At 41.0% G+C, this 12,502-nt stretch overlaps 1 protein-coding gene across 5 annotated transcripts; it reads right to left on the bottom strand.

The window, feature by feature from the left end:
• Window positions 1–7,974: 7,974 nt before the first annotated feature.
• On the bottom strand, window positions 7,975–12,007 carry LOC131216209 (antichymotrypsin-2-like). Of its 5 annotated transcripts, none has more exons than XM_058210637.1 (5): window positions 11,963–12,007; window positions 11,705–11,874; window positions 10,821–11,618; window positions 10,613–10,754; window positions 7,975–8,391 (listed from the first exon to the last, which is right to left on the bottom strand). In XM_058210637.1, coding segments are annotated over exons 1-5 (1,245 nt in total). In that variant the 5' UTR covers window positions 11,964–12,007; the 3' UTR covers window positions 7,975–8,257. The 5 variants fall into 5 exon arrangements, with proteins under 5 accessions (XP_058066620.1, XP_058066619.1, XP_058066621.1 ...); XM_058210636.1 differs by lacking the exon at window positions 7,975–8,391 and adding an exon at window positions 8,402–8,894; XM_058210638.1 differs by lacking the exon at window positions 7,975–8,391 and adding an exon at window positions 9,835–10,078.
• Between the last annotated feature and the right edge of the window lie 495 nt (window positions 12,008–12,502).

The raw sequence follows: 12,502 nt of genomic DNA, 5'->3' as shown, positions 1-12,502 counted from the left end.
AATCCGAAACCATGGAAGTGAACGTGACTGTCAATATTGTCGTAAATATCTCTTTTGTTTGGCGATACCCTTACAAAATAGCCGGCGGCTTCGTCGGTATAAACATTTCCATCTTTGGTTTGTTCCGTGCAAGTTTTGAGAGTGAGACAGTGCAGTGATGTTCGTTGTTACGCTTAAACGCCTCAATGGGATATGACTATGTACTCGGGGATATTCCAAGCTCAAAGGTTTGGGCTGCGTGCAAATCATGATCTACTTTCGGCGATTCGGAGCAGGCAGCTGTTGCAGATTCTCGCACATTTTGGCAGGACATAAAAGGGTTGCTTTGATATAGTGGGTGTGTCGTCTTCGCGTTAAGCTTTTCTATGTTTCGGGGTAGGATGCATGTACTGGTTGGACAACGATCACGATCATGCAGTGTCTATCAATATCATCAAACGAGAAACTCGATCATCATTTTGTTTGTTATATGTGGTTTTTTTTATCGTTTGCCACAAAGTATGAAAACGTTACTTTACCCTTTCGAGGACAACCACTGGCCCGGGAAAGGGAATTGCAGGATGTCATAAAGTGCGAACATATTACAAAACGCGGTGAACTGGTTAGAGTTTCGTAACTGCAAACCTTTTTGTTTCAATTTGTTTATCATTTGCTTCTTCTCCATTCAACCATTTGGAAAAACTTTTCGTTTTTAGAACTTTGCCTGCGTGTGTAAGTGTTTGTATGTTTGTTTTGCGTAACGTGCTGTTATGTACATAAAAACGAATTCACTAACGCCAAATGCCCTCTCTAGCATAACATCATTGCATACGAAAAGTTTAAAGAACATTCTACCTACAACAACACAAGCAACTAACCTACTTAAGATCGTATTAAATCAAATCAAGAAGAGCAATAATTCATTTTTTGCCTGCTGCACCTAAAATGCATCATGTTGTGTGCGTGTGTATGTGTGTGTATCTTTCGGCGAATGACTTTCTTTTCTTTCTTCCGGAGCGCATCTACAAAGAGCTTGGTATTTCCAATTCACAGTGATGGTTGCTAATGAGGCGGATATTCTTTTTTATTTTTTTCTTCTGATTCTCACGCTCGATTCCAATCCCAATGCTGCTCCACAACCGGCTCCATGCAACTACAGAGCTGTGGAGCGATTATTACAATTTCGGATCCTTGACGGACGACCTCTACGGTCGCGGTGATCCTCAGCGCCAGCTCAATCAGGCTCGTCTGATTGGGCGAAAGAATGGACAGAACTATCCCTGCCTTAAGTGCGGCAAGTGGTATTCGACGCGTAGCATCATGCTACGCCACATGAACCACGAGTGCGGTGTGGAGAAAAAGATACAGTGTAAGTTTTGCTACAAAAAATTTCGCCGTAAATGGAATCTCGAGCAGCATATCAAGCGTCTTCACATGAGTGAGAAACGCAAGCATCATCATCACCATCACCACCATCAGCAGCGTCAGCAACAGCAGCAGCAGCAGCAGCAGCAGCAGCAGCAGCAGCAGCAGCAGCAACAGCAGCAGCAGCAGCAACAGCAGCAGCAACAGCAGCAACAACAGCAACAGCAAACGCAAGCGCAAGCAAGTGAAGTTTCGGACAGGAATTGACGGTCTACAGTGTGGGTTAGTGGGGCAGAGACTCGCGCAGAGCTGCTGCTGATCGGAAAACCCTGGGAGGTGTAAGGGGCGTTTGGCCGACAGCTGCGGCTGCACACCACACTGTGCCAAAGAAGTACATCGGGTAATTGTTCGCTACTCGTTAATTTTCCGTCGCATCCTTACACTCATCGTTTGGATGTAATTTTGTTCGTTTATTTGTTTAGTTTATTTTATTCGATTTCTATTTATTCTCTCGTGAGATCTTAGCGAATTTTTTAAATTTTCTTTTAACTTATTTTACCTGTAACGGCGTGTGCCGGCCACCATTGGTTCCTTCGGTGACGGAGGAAGCCTCAAAGCGGATGTGTATGTAGTTGTTACATATTATTTAAGGATTTTTAACTCGAAATGCAATTGTGTAAAGGAGAATATGTACATGCAGACAGAACTCTTGTGTCTTCCGTACTGCACACTATGGTCGAGGTGCGTAATTTCGAAGACTTGCACCTGCATTGCAAAAATGCAAACCAATAAGAATCTGTTATGGTGCTTCCTAAGGTGAAAATCCACTCAGCAGTCGGAACTAGACTTTTGGTCACTGTGCATCTATCAGTCTCTCAGGGGATTACTGAGGGAGGGAAACAAATGGAAATTTCATGAGAATAGGCTTAACCGTAGAGGCGTAGTGTTCTGGTACCAGTTATGACTATAAGTACTCTATATCTCTCCTGTTACTTACTTTAAATTGCGTGTGTGTTTATGTGCTTTAGTTGTCAAATCTATTTATGCTCATTCTAGTGTCTAAATGATTCCAATTTTCAAATCAACAACTTTCAACAAGGAACCCCGACGGTAAATGGTACTCGTTGCGTGTACTTTATTGCTTGCTATGTGTAGGGTGCAAGGATTATTGTCGCTTGCACCAACATTTAAAGTAAAAGGCTCTACTAATAACTGGGTTGGTTTGTGCAACCGTAGGAAATCAGCAACAAACTCACTAACGTTTAACGATTTATCGCTTACCAATTACAATCAACAATTAGGCCAGGGCAATCACTGAGTAACGAAAATACGTTCAAGCAACACCAACAAACAAACGAACCAGAAACCAAAGAGTAACACCACAAAACTAATGAATCATCGTAAACACAAAGTAACAAAACACAAAGAAACTATATCAGTGAAACGAACAAATCTTGTTACATGATAACACAAAAACGCTAGAAACTGATTAATCACATCACCTCAACATCATAGATGTAGAGTGACGAAACGAAGTAACGTGGTGTGAAACGTAATGTGTCATGATTATTAAGGTATACATATTCTATTTATATACTCTATACAAATTAGAATGGACAAAATTGATTAATATTTTTATATAACGATGTTTAACAGGACCGTATGAATGGCTGCAAAAGCTGTGAAGATCGATCTTTTATTCTTATACAATCATTGAAGTGTACTGAAGCGATCATTGAGTGCCAAACCACTAACGAGATGCAGTGGGATAGTATGAACTGAAGTTTTGAGCAAATCATCAACCCGCAAACCGGTTGTATATACATTGAATGAAACAAAAATACCTATTCTTAAAAAGAATCTTAATCAAATCCAGTGAACAACATGTGTGATGGTGTGATGCAGTTGTATTTCAAAGAGTCTAAATTGTATCACTGTTGAAAAGCAATTCTTACCCAAACTGCCATTTATAAAAAAAGGAATTTTAGTTGCCATACCATCTGAGGACCCGATTATGATTACCGCTCTGCTACTGGCGAATGCCAGCGTTGGAGACATTATGAACGTATGTTTTTTCATCAATACGCATCGATGTTTTGATGGTGGGTAAAAGCTGCTTGCTGTGCCATCACCGTTACCTGGCCGGTGCTTTGTTAATATTCATTTAGCCCATCACCCTGCGCAATAGAATATAATAGGACTGGCAGCAAGTGTCTCTCTGTGTTTATCATCACGTTCTTGTTCAAGAAAACCGCAAAGAAACACACAGAACAACATTAACCCATTTCAAGTTTTGTTTTTGATGTATATTGTTTCAAACACCGCGACAATAGTAAACCGAGCTGATATTAATCAGAACAATATTAAAACAAACCAATAGAGCTTAGCTTGTGGGATAGCTTCTAATGCATTTATCGGTAAATTACCTATGCAATCACAACTGCGTTGCATTGTTGGTGCGTTCGTAGCCACGAAATAGTTTACAGTACCAGCAGCCAGTAACAGTACAAAGTTTATACTCGATTAGAGCTGAATTAGAAACAACTTCGTGATTCGTCATTTTGTGCACGTTTTCGTTGATTTACCCGATACTCAGACAAGCCACGTTGGACAAAGGAAAACCGTTAACATACTAATGTACAGAAAAGCAATTTCGCATGAAGTGTTTTATTTCGAGCAACTTCATAATCATACTCATATACGAAAAATGGAACGGGTCAGGCATCCTTTTAAGCAATGAAATCGCAGTGAAAAGCCGTGTAAACTAAACTCATTTTTCAAAGCAAAACATTTCTCAGCCAAAGGGAAATAACATTAATACTTTTAACGTTTTCGGTTGGTCATCACATTGTGTTAGGTTACTAGTAAAAATATACTAAAAATGCATAAAATAGGAACACCATGTGACGGTATGGTACTATTTATTTTCCTGTAACTCAGTGTCATTTATTTTGCTATTAACAGTTTAGCGTATGTTTTTATATTAATATTTTTATTTTAAATATACAATAATTAACATGTTGCCAAAGCATTACACAAAGTCAGAGTCACAAAGAATTAATTTTCAGTCGATTGAATTAACCAAATAATCCTTTTGAAGCAACACCTCATAGACTATCAGAGGAAAAGAGCATCTTTTGTTAAGCATTCAATTTCGTTTCCTAGCTATATATCTAACAAGTCACCAAAGCATTAAAAACAACTTTAACTCAAACGATTGCAAGTTAAGAAAATAGCGAGATATTCTAAATAGGCACAATCAAGCGTCTTGGCTGCTATAGGATACTTTAAAACTCAAGATATAATCATCAGTCCACCATCAGAGATAAGAATGTCGTTGAACAGTGAATCGTTATAGATTACCGTTATAGAGTAAAGTTATTGAAATCTTTGCAACCAAACATGTTTTGAGGGCAGTTGTTTGTACGACAGTGCCAAGGAGTTTGGGCCAAGCCCGATGATGAAACTTTTGCATTAAAACAGTACAAGTGAGCACAACCGAAATCGAGACACGCGCAAGTCAGACCTAAAGTAAGGGAGCACTCTACCATATTTTTAAATATTTTTACCAAAGTATACAAGGTGTTTGGAATTTACTAACAAGCGAATTGAACGGAAAGCTTTTAACTCGATATAATGTGCTAATTACCAAATATAACCAAACTGTAAAAAGAATTGCAATTAAAAGCTCTGCATAAGAAGTTAAACGGAAACAAGAAAATGATACATAAAAACGTAAAAGCTGCTAATACAGATAGTAAGTCTGACACAGGCTAGGTCGGTAGATTTTTATTTGTTTGAAGAAATACAGTTTTTGGCGTTTTTGAAGAGGATGAGTAGATGAGTAGACGAGGCCAATTCAAGCAAACGATTGCTTAACTTAGCGTTGAAGGATAGGATAACTTATCGATAAAGTGTCGAAAATCTCATCTCAAACGTGTCATATAGAAATGCAAATGTAAACATGTGCAAAGCAGAATAACAGAAAGGTGAGAATGTGACCAAGTACACACCCTCAAATAAAAGTGTGGAATCAAAAGTAAATTTAGGATATGAAGTGGGGGACGTCTGCGCTGATAAGTTTAACGGAACAGCAAAACAGTTACACACCAAATTGCGCTTTTAAAAAGCATCGAATTTGAGGATAGTGCAGGTTGAATCAATCTCGGAAACTGTTGGACGGTATAACATACTCTTCGGGGGAGCGGGCATTCATTAGAGATGTGCATGTGAGAAACAAATTAACAGATTTTTCATAAATAACCACGAATCTTTTTTAACGATGAAAAAATACTTTTAACAGACAGCGCAGAAGTGAGAAGTGTTTTGAGACTCGTAAATTACCGAACAATACAAAGAAGGAAGTGTAAAAGCACAGTAGAATTAAGCAGTTTACAGTCATGTCTTATGACAAATCTTATGACCACAATGCCCGATGGCTAGGCATGGCCGGGATAGTAGACCGCGGACGAACAAGAAGACGCACGAGGCAGGATAATCAAAGTCAACTTTGTAACCATGTTATACAGCAACTGAATCGTAAAAGGGAAAACTTTACACGACATTTGCGCGGTTTTCTATGAGTTTACTAATAAAAACGTCTTCGTTTGTGGTCCAAAGACACTCAGAAAGTATGGTCCGCATGTAAATTCGAGTTATGGAGACTTCTGTGTGTACTAAAAAGGCAGAAAAAATGGAAGAAAATAAACTAAATGAAGCAGTTAATTTTGTATTATTCTGTCAGTCCCTTTCTTTGCAATCCGAACATAGATTTCCGCATTGTGTTTCCTTCATTGCACCAAAGCACAATAAATCAGGTAGGTAGTTTATATTTCATCGTACCCTTTAAACAATTTTTTACCTTATAATCTGGCTAAACTGTAAATCTATTTTGATCGATTTCTACTGGTCAACATACGCGCTTTAGGTCAAAATCAATTCGGAACTAGTCCGTTAGTGGTTCACATCGCAATGGCGACGTTGCTGAAGTGAAGAAATGTGTTTAACATTTTTCGCACGACACAGGGAACAGGACTGGTTGACTACACGCTGGAAACAAAGTCCAAGCTGGAGAACGTGGGAATGCAATCTGATTTGCCTCGGCTGAGAATAACGTACGGAATGGAGCAAGAGGAAGTTTGAAAACTCATTTACGCTGCAGAATGAATTTTTCGTCCAACCGCCAATTCTACATTGCAAAAGCAACACTTGTATCGCTGTCGGAAAGTGAAAGAAAAAAGGTGAAAAGTGTGTGAATGCATGTCACGCGCAGCATATAGGAGCAATCTAAATGATTGAGTCCGGTGAATTAATAGAAACTACGTCCTCTCAATCCGTTCAGAATCGAAAAACAGGTTGTTTGAAATTACGGCTACCTGTTAAATGGTTAGCTATAAATGTTTGGTTTTTTATTTGATGGTTCAAGAGCATTCAAAGCACGGTTTGCGAATGTCACATCCACATTAAAATTTGTCTTTAATGGCTCCATGATGTAACCAGCTCGCAAGAAATAGAAAATCAATTAGGTTGTTGGTATTTATGGTAGTTAGCTGTCGAACTTCTACTCTTTCAATCAATTTTGAGAGAAAGTATTCTATGTTGTGTGTATTGTGCGTAAATATTCTACGAAGATTTTTCAACGACGAAAAACTGATATATGATGTTCGCCATCGAACAGTTTTGTACAATTAAAATTCCTGGTCTTGGTCGATCGTGTTTCTCTTCGCCTGATTGTTATTTGATAGCGTTAGTCAAAAGGTAAACATTAGTGGAATCTCCAAACATTTTGTACGCAAGCTGTCCTTGTTGGCTTTCCAGAATAGGATTAACGCGAATGCGGTAGAATTTATTGCCAATTACGAACTCGTACATTCACGCTAAACGGTACATAGGGACAGGAATCGATTGCTTACCTCTGTCTTTGACAAACCAAAGGTCAAACATGGGACCAAAATCATTGTGCTAAATTGTGCTACGTACATTTGAAGCCGTCTAGTTACAATCGCGTGAGTCTTGAGGTGCCGATACGATATCGCCGATATCGACGTGCCGATACGTTGCGTAATTGGTAATAAACTTGCGTAAGTTGCCTCCGAGCTTGAACTATTTTTTGGTTATGATAGTTTAGATTCCTGTTTCGTGTGTCGTGTCCGCGACACGTGTTGGCGATGACGGGAATCAAAATCCAATTCAAATTGGGTAAGTTTTGCTAGGTTACCCTCTACCTTTTTCTAGAGCAGGAAAAAGTGGCCCCGAAAGGGCTTAGATCGATAAGCAAGGTAGGTGGGTTGATGGTTAGGTCTCCTTCGAGGTGAGTCCCACACAATCACATTTTTTTGGTGACCTTACTTTGAGTATACGCTCACCTTGCAAAACAACCTTCTATGTTGCTCATTGCCATGCACTGAATTATATTATTGAATTTGTTTTAAAACATAAAGAGCTTGGGGCAACGGAGTAAACATGTTCTGAAAAGTCTCTTAGGAACAGTAAGTAAGTCAAATACAATTTGTAGTTTGAAAATATTTTGAGTGTTATTATTTCTTTGCTTAGACATTTCGGATATACATAGGAAATAAGCTTATTTGAAAATAATCAAAACTCAAAAATATACTAGTTTTGATAGTTTATTGATATTGTAAAATATGACAACACTACAAACAATCGGTATATCGCAGCTACACGCGTGTGCCACAGCCACACACGTTTGCGTCTATTCCATAAAGCTGTTGAAGTTTAAATTATAAGGCACTTTCAATACTGTATTTGGTTATTTAAATACACCTTAAGGAACTTGTGCTGCCCCATAACCTGTCCCTGTCCTATAACCTATAACCTGTGTTCTATTCCTGTTTGCTCCGCAGTACTAAGAATCTGTGCCAATGTTTGTAACTTTGATGAAGCGCAACCCCCTCTAGGTAGATTTTGACATTTTACCCACGAAATAAACGCCCTTTTCACGTGAAAGTAACGCATAAACAAACGGATGATCTGCCTTGAACGTAAGTGGCTCAGAGATAATCATACTGCATGCCATCACAAACATTCCTAAAAGAAAACAGTTTATGGTAGGAATTATGCAACAATGATATTTCGTGTTTGATTTAGAATAATGATACGATTGGTGTCGAAACCACTTGTATCGATATTATGAGTATGAACATGTTCAGATAGTTTGTTGATATTATGAAAAGATGACGACAAAAATAATTACTGGGATATAGCCTCATATGTTTGGTCCTATTTCAGAGTTCTGTTTTCCTTTAAAATTTACGTTGATCAATAGCAATGTTGTGTGGATGTATATTTTCTGGCAACTTTTCCGCCTAATGGCATAATTTAAATATCCGGACCAGCACTTGTAATGACTCCGTGAGGTAACGTTAGTTGGTATTATTAAACAAGCTTTTGTAACATTTAAGTTGATTTCGACATTTTGCCAACGAAATAAACGCCTTTTTCACGCGAAAGTAATGCATAAACAAACGGATGATCTGCCTTGAACGTAAGTGGTTCAGAGATGATCATGCAATAAGCCATCATAACCGTTCCTAGAAGAAAACAATTTATTGTAGGGATTTTAGTGATAGAAGATTACGGATCATGGCAAAATTTGTGAAGGGTGACTTTACAATAATTGCTGCAGTCGAATATTGACGAAATATTGGCCGTCTTAGGCTACACGACACGACGAGACAGGTGGTATAAAGAACCGATAATTATTCTTTAAGTAGCCCGGCATGTTTGGGGTGCTTAAAGTGGTGTCATGAAAAGCAATTATTTGTTTACTTTACTCGGTGAGATTTGTGTGCCGCGTAGACCACAAGATCTTTCCCAGCACCGTTTAACAGGTTCGATGAAAAGAATGATCTCACTCACATGCGCCAAAATTAGAATTCCTCGGAAAACTCGGTAGGTGTGCTAGGAGTTCCTAATTAGCTAAAGAATGATGCACTCACAAAACGAAACTCAGCACATTAGACTTCGAACAAACCAAGATGAGACTACCCCAAAAATCTGGTATCTGGTTATCTCTGAACTGGTCCAAATTGTAAACGACCAATTGCGTATTGTTGTCGATGCTGTCGATTGTCTACTCTGCAAGACATGTCGATTAATTAGCGAGCTACTTTTGGACATAGTTTAAACATATGTCTTTAAAAGATAGCGCTTTCTGGAAAGAGTTGTGTGAACTGGCAAAAGGATTATGCTTTTGAGATAAGATTGCAGTTCTGGGCGTAAGCAAAAAAAGGAGCTGGTCGGTGAAACAGACGAGGATTAGGTTAACACCACAGGGCGATAAGGGTGCCCAAAAATAAACCGCTGTTGATATTGATTCAGGTGCAACTGATTCAAGTGTTTAGGCAAATGTTGCCTTTACATGTTATTTGTAGGAGTGAGTAATAGCTCAAAATCTTCGCTAGTTCGTGTTACCTATACACTTCGAATCAAACATGCTGTGGCGGATCAAACGCGGAAGTGTTTTGTGTAAAACAGCGAGGTTATTTTATTGTTTCTTTGATTGTTTAAAATAATACAATATCATAACCCGTGGCGAGCGTGAAACAGATCTTCGCTGGTATGACCGTTTCGGGTGCCGCAGAGCATTACGATTCGACTTTCGCCATGCGGCCCACAAAGTAGATCTGTTGCTGATGCTTCAGAAAGTACACGAAGGGGTGGTCGACCGTGAAGTAGGGATGCATCGGAAGGCAGCGCAACATCATCACCATGCCTGTCGTCGAATCGGTAGCATTTTATCGTGTCACATGGTGTTATCGGATGGAGAAGAGAAAAAGCAAAATCGATCAAAATGCTGGTCGTGCTGCCGACAGCGCAAGTTTGGCGTGAACGAAAATGCGTGTCCGATTGATGTGCGTGTGTGAATCGAACGAGTTTGTTTACACGGCCACATGGGCTTCTTAGCATCTGTTTCACTCTATCGGTGCTTCGCCGTGGGCTCAATACAGAACAATACTTTTAAACTACAACTCATCGCGGCTCGCGACCGGCGTAACGGTCGCGGGAGGTTGTGCGACACGTCCAACGAATGCTGCTTGCTTTGGAGTGCCCGTCAGCAGCAGGTACAAGAACGGATGATCGACTCGCACTTTTACTGTGTGTTGGATAGATCGTTTAACACGCGCCACAGCCGCTACAAAATGCAACCAAAAACGGTGTAAGAGAGCCCCAGGGACCGCGCGGGTATTGAGATGATGGAGATGGGTGGCAGGGTGGTGAGCGAGGGGGGTACACTTGTGACACTTACCGGTAGCGGCAGCCGCTTCGGTTCCCTCTTCATTGACTTCAATGAACGCCTTGTGTATTACTTTGGAGACCTTCAGTGGTTCGTTCGCTTCGAGTAAATCGGGAAATTCGGCCGCATCAGTAAACATTCGACCCATGCCGAGCTGTGAGAGGAGGAAAACCAGAATCGTAGCTATTTGTGCAAAACCCGATCAACGGCAACCAGTTACCTCGGTCAGATCGTCATTAAGATCGAGAGAGAATTCGATCTTGAACTTGGGCAGAAAGACCTCCACTTCCTGCTTGTGCATCTGGGAGGCGAGCTCGGCTAGATTAAGGCTCGGAAGTTGCGCTTCCAGCGCTGCCAGGCCAGTGCGTTCATTCGGCAGCAGCACCAGCATGGTCACGTCGCTTCCGCTGTACGTAAGCTCCAGGGCGGAGAATCCTTTATCCTCGAAGTTGTTGTACGCAAAGTGTTTCTTGATGTTCATCATCGGCACTTCGCGTGACTCCGTTGCGCTCAACCAGAACGGCATCGGGCGGGTCGAGGCGGGATTGAATTGGTAGGTCCAGGTGCCCTTGAAATGAACCGCGTTGACCAGCACCATACGCGTCAGATCATCCAGCACATCGGGTGCGATGAGATCCTTAATTTTGTTGTTCGTTTTTCCTTCGACCCACCCGTTGATTGTTTTCGCCGCGGCCACATTCTGGGCAAAGTTAAGCTCTTGCGCTTCCGATTTGAAACTATCGGCGGCGACCGCATTGAACGAGCTCTTTACTTTGTACTTTTCCATGACGTACACTTTGTTGGCCACATTCATCGTTTTATCGGTCGATAAGCGCTCCATCAGCCGTCGGTACGACTCAGCAACCTGCTGCTTGCGGTCGGCTTTTCCGTAGCGCAGGCCACCAAATAGCTCGTCCGCCGTGAGACCAGCCGCTCCCTGGGCCACCAGCGAAAGGCACGCACTGACCGAAAACGGCGAGATGACCACATTTTCTCCGACACTTTTCGAGCTCACTTGCTGTGTTTGGGGAAAAATGTAGGAGGACCATGAACGCAACCTTATCTGAGTCACCGGCATTGGGAAACACGGGATCTGTGACTCACCTTGTACAGTTGAACGGCGAAATCGTTCGACTGCTGAACGAACTGGGCGTCGACGTCAGCCATGGTGAGTGAGTTATCTGTTATCTCGAACCGATTAGTGGGCAGGAACAGTACTACGAGCAGTGCGGTTAGGACGTTGCAAATCGTACGCGACAAATGCGCTTTGGCCACTGTGAACAGATTGGAGGTTCAGGTTATTTTAGGACTGTTTGTTTGATTGTTTGAAAGTTTTAAGAGTCTGGAAAATATATTGTTTACTTTTTGGCCAGTCTCAAACGTCAGACGTTTCGACCCGGCGTTCCCGGTCCCTGGTTTTTCTCTATGACTTACGAACGGGAAAGGGACATCCGACGCTAGAGCGAGATAACCACATTTGTAGTGTAACGTAGTGTGCGTGCGTATTCTCACGCACACGCTCACGCATTCGACGTAATGTGTGTGAGATATGTGACAAACACCACGTAATGTTTACGATCGGCGATGATGACGTTTACGTTGGCTGCGCCTGCACTGGTAGTTGGCTGCGTGCTGAGCGTTGGTGAAATGCACTCCCGTTTAAATTCCACCTAATGGGCGAAATCTCGAACCATTTAACAAAATGATTCAGTGTTTGTGATTGACCTATTAAAAAACTAGGAAAGTTCATCCAAGAGCTAAAACAGGAAATCGATTCGCATCTTTTCATTCGTTTTTCAATAACGGTGTAGTGAAACAGGTTGTGATGACCACAATAAAAATGAATTCGGTAGATATGCAATTTTAATGTAATAGGTTATGTGCAATCATTCTGTGTGAGTT

This window comes from Anopheles bellator, chromosome 1, assembly GCF_943735745.2.
Source record: "Anopheles bellator chromosome 1, idAnoBellAS_SP24_06.2, whole genome shotgun sequence".
Lineage (NCBI taxonomy): Eukaryota > Metazoa > Arthropoda > Insecta > Diptera > Culicidae > Anopheles > Anopheles bellator.
This window is presented reverse-complemented; position numbering and strand designations above follow the sequence as displayed.

What these genes read in the sequence shown, in the direction of transcription:
- LOC131216209 (XM_058210635.1), bottom strand. An exon ending in TCGCCGTTCAACTGTACAAG is followed by an intron (nt 11,619 to 11,704) that starts GTGAGTCACAGA and finishes CCCCAAACACAG; the next exon opens with CAAGTGAGCTCGAAAAGTGT. An exon ending in CGAAGCGGCTGCCGCTACCG is followed by an intron (nt 10,499 to 10,612) that starts GTAAGTGTCACA and finishes TGCATTTTGTAG; the next exon opens with CGGCTGTGGCGCGTGTTAAA.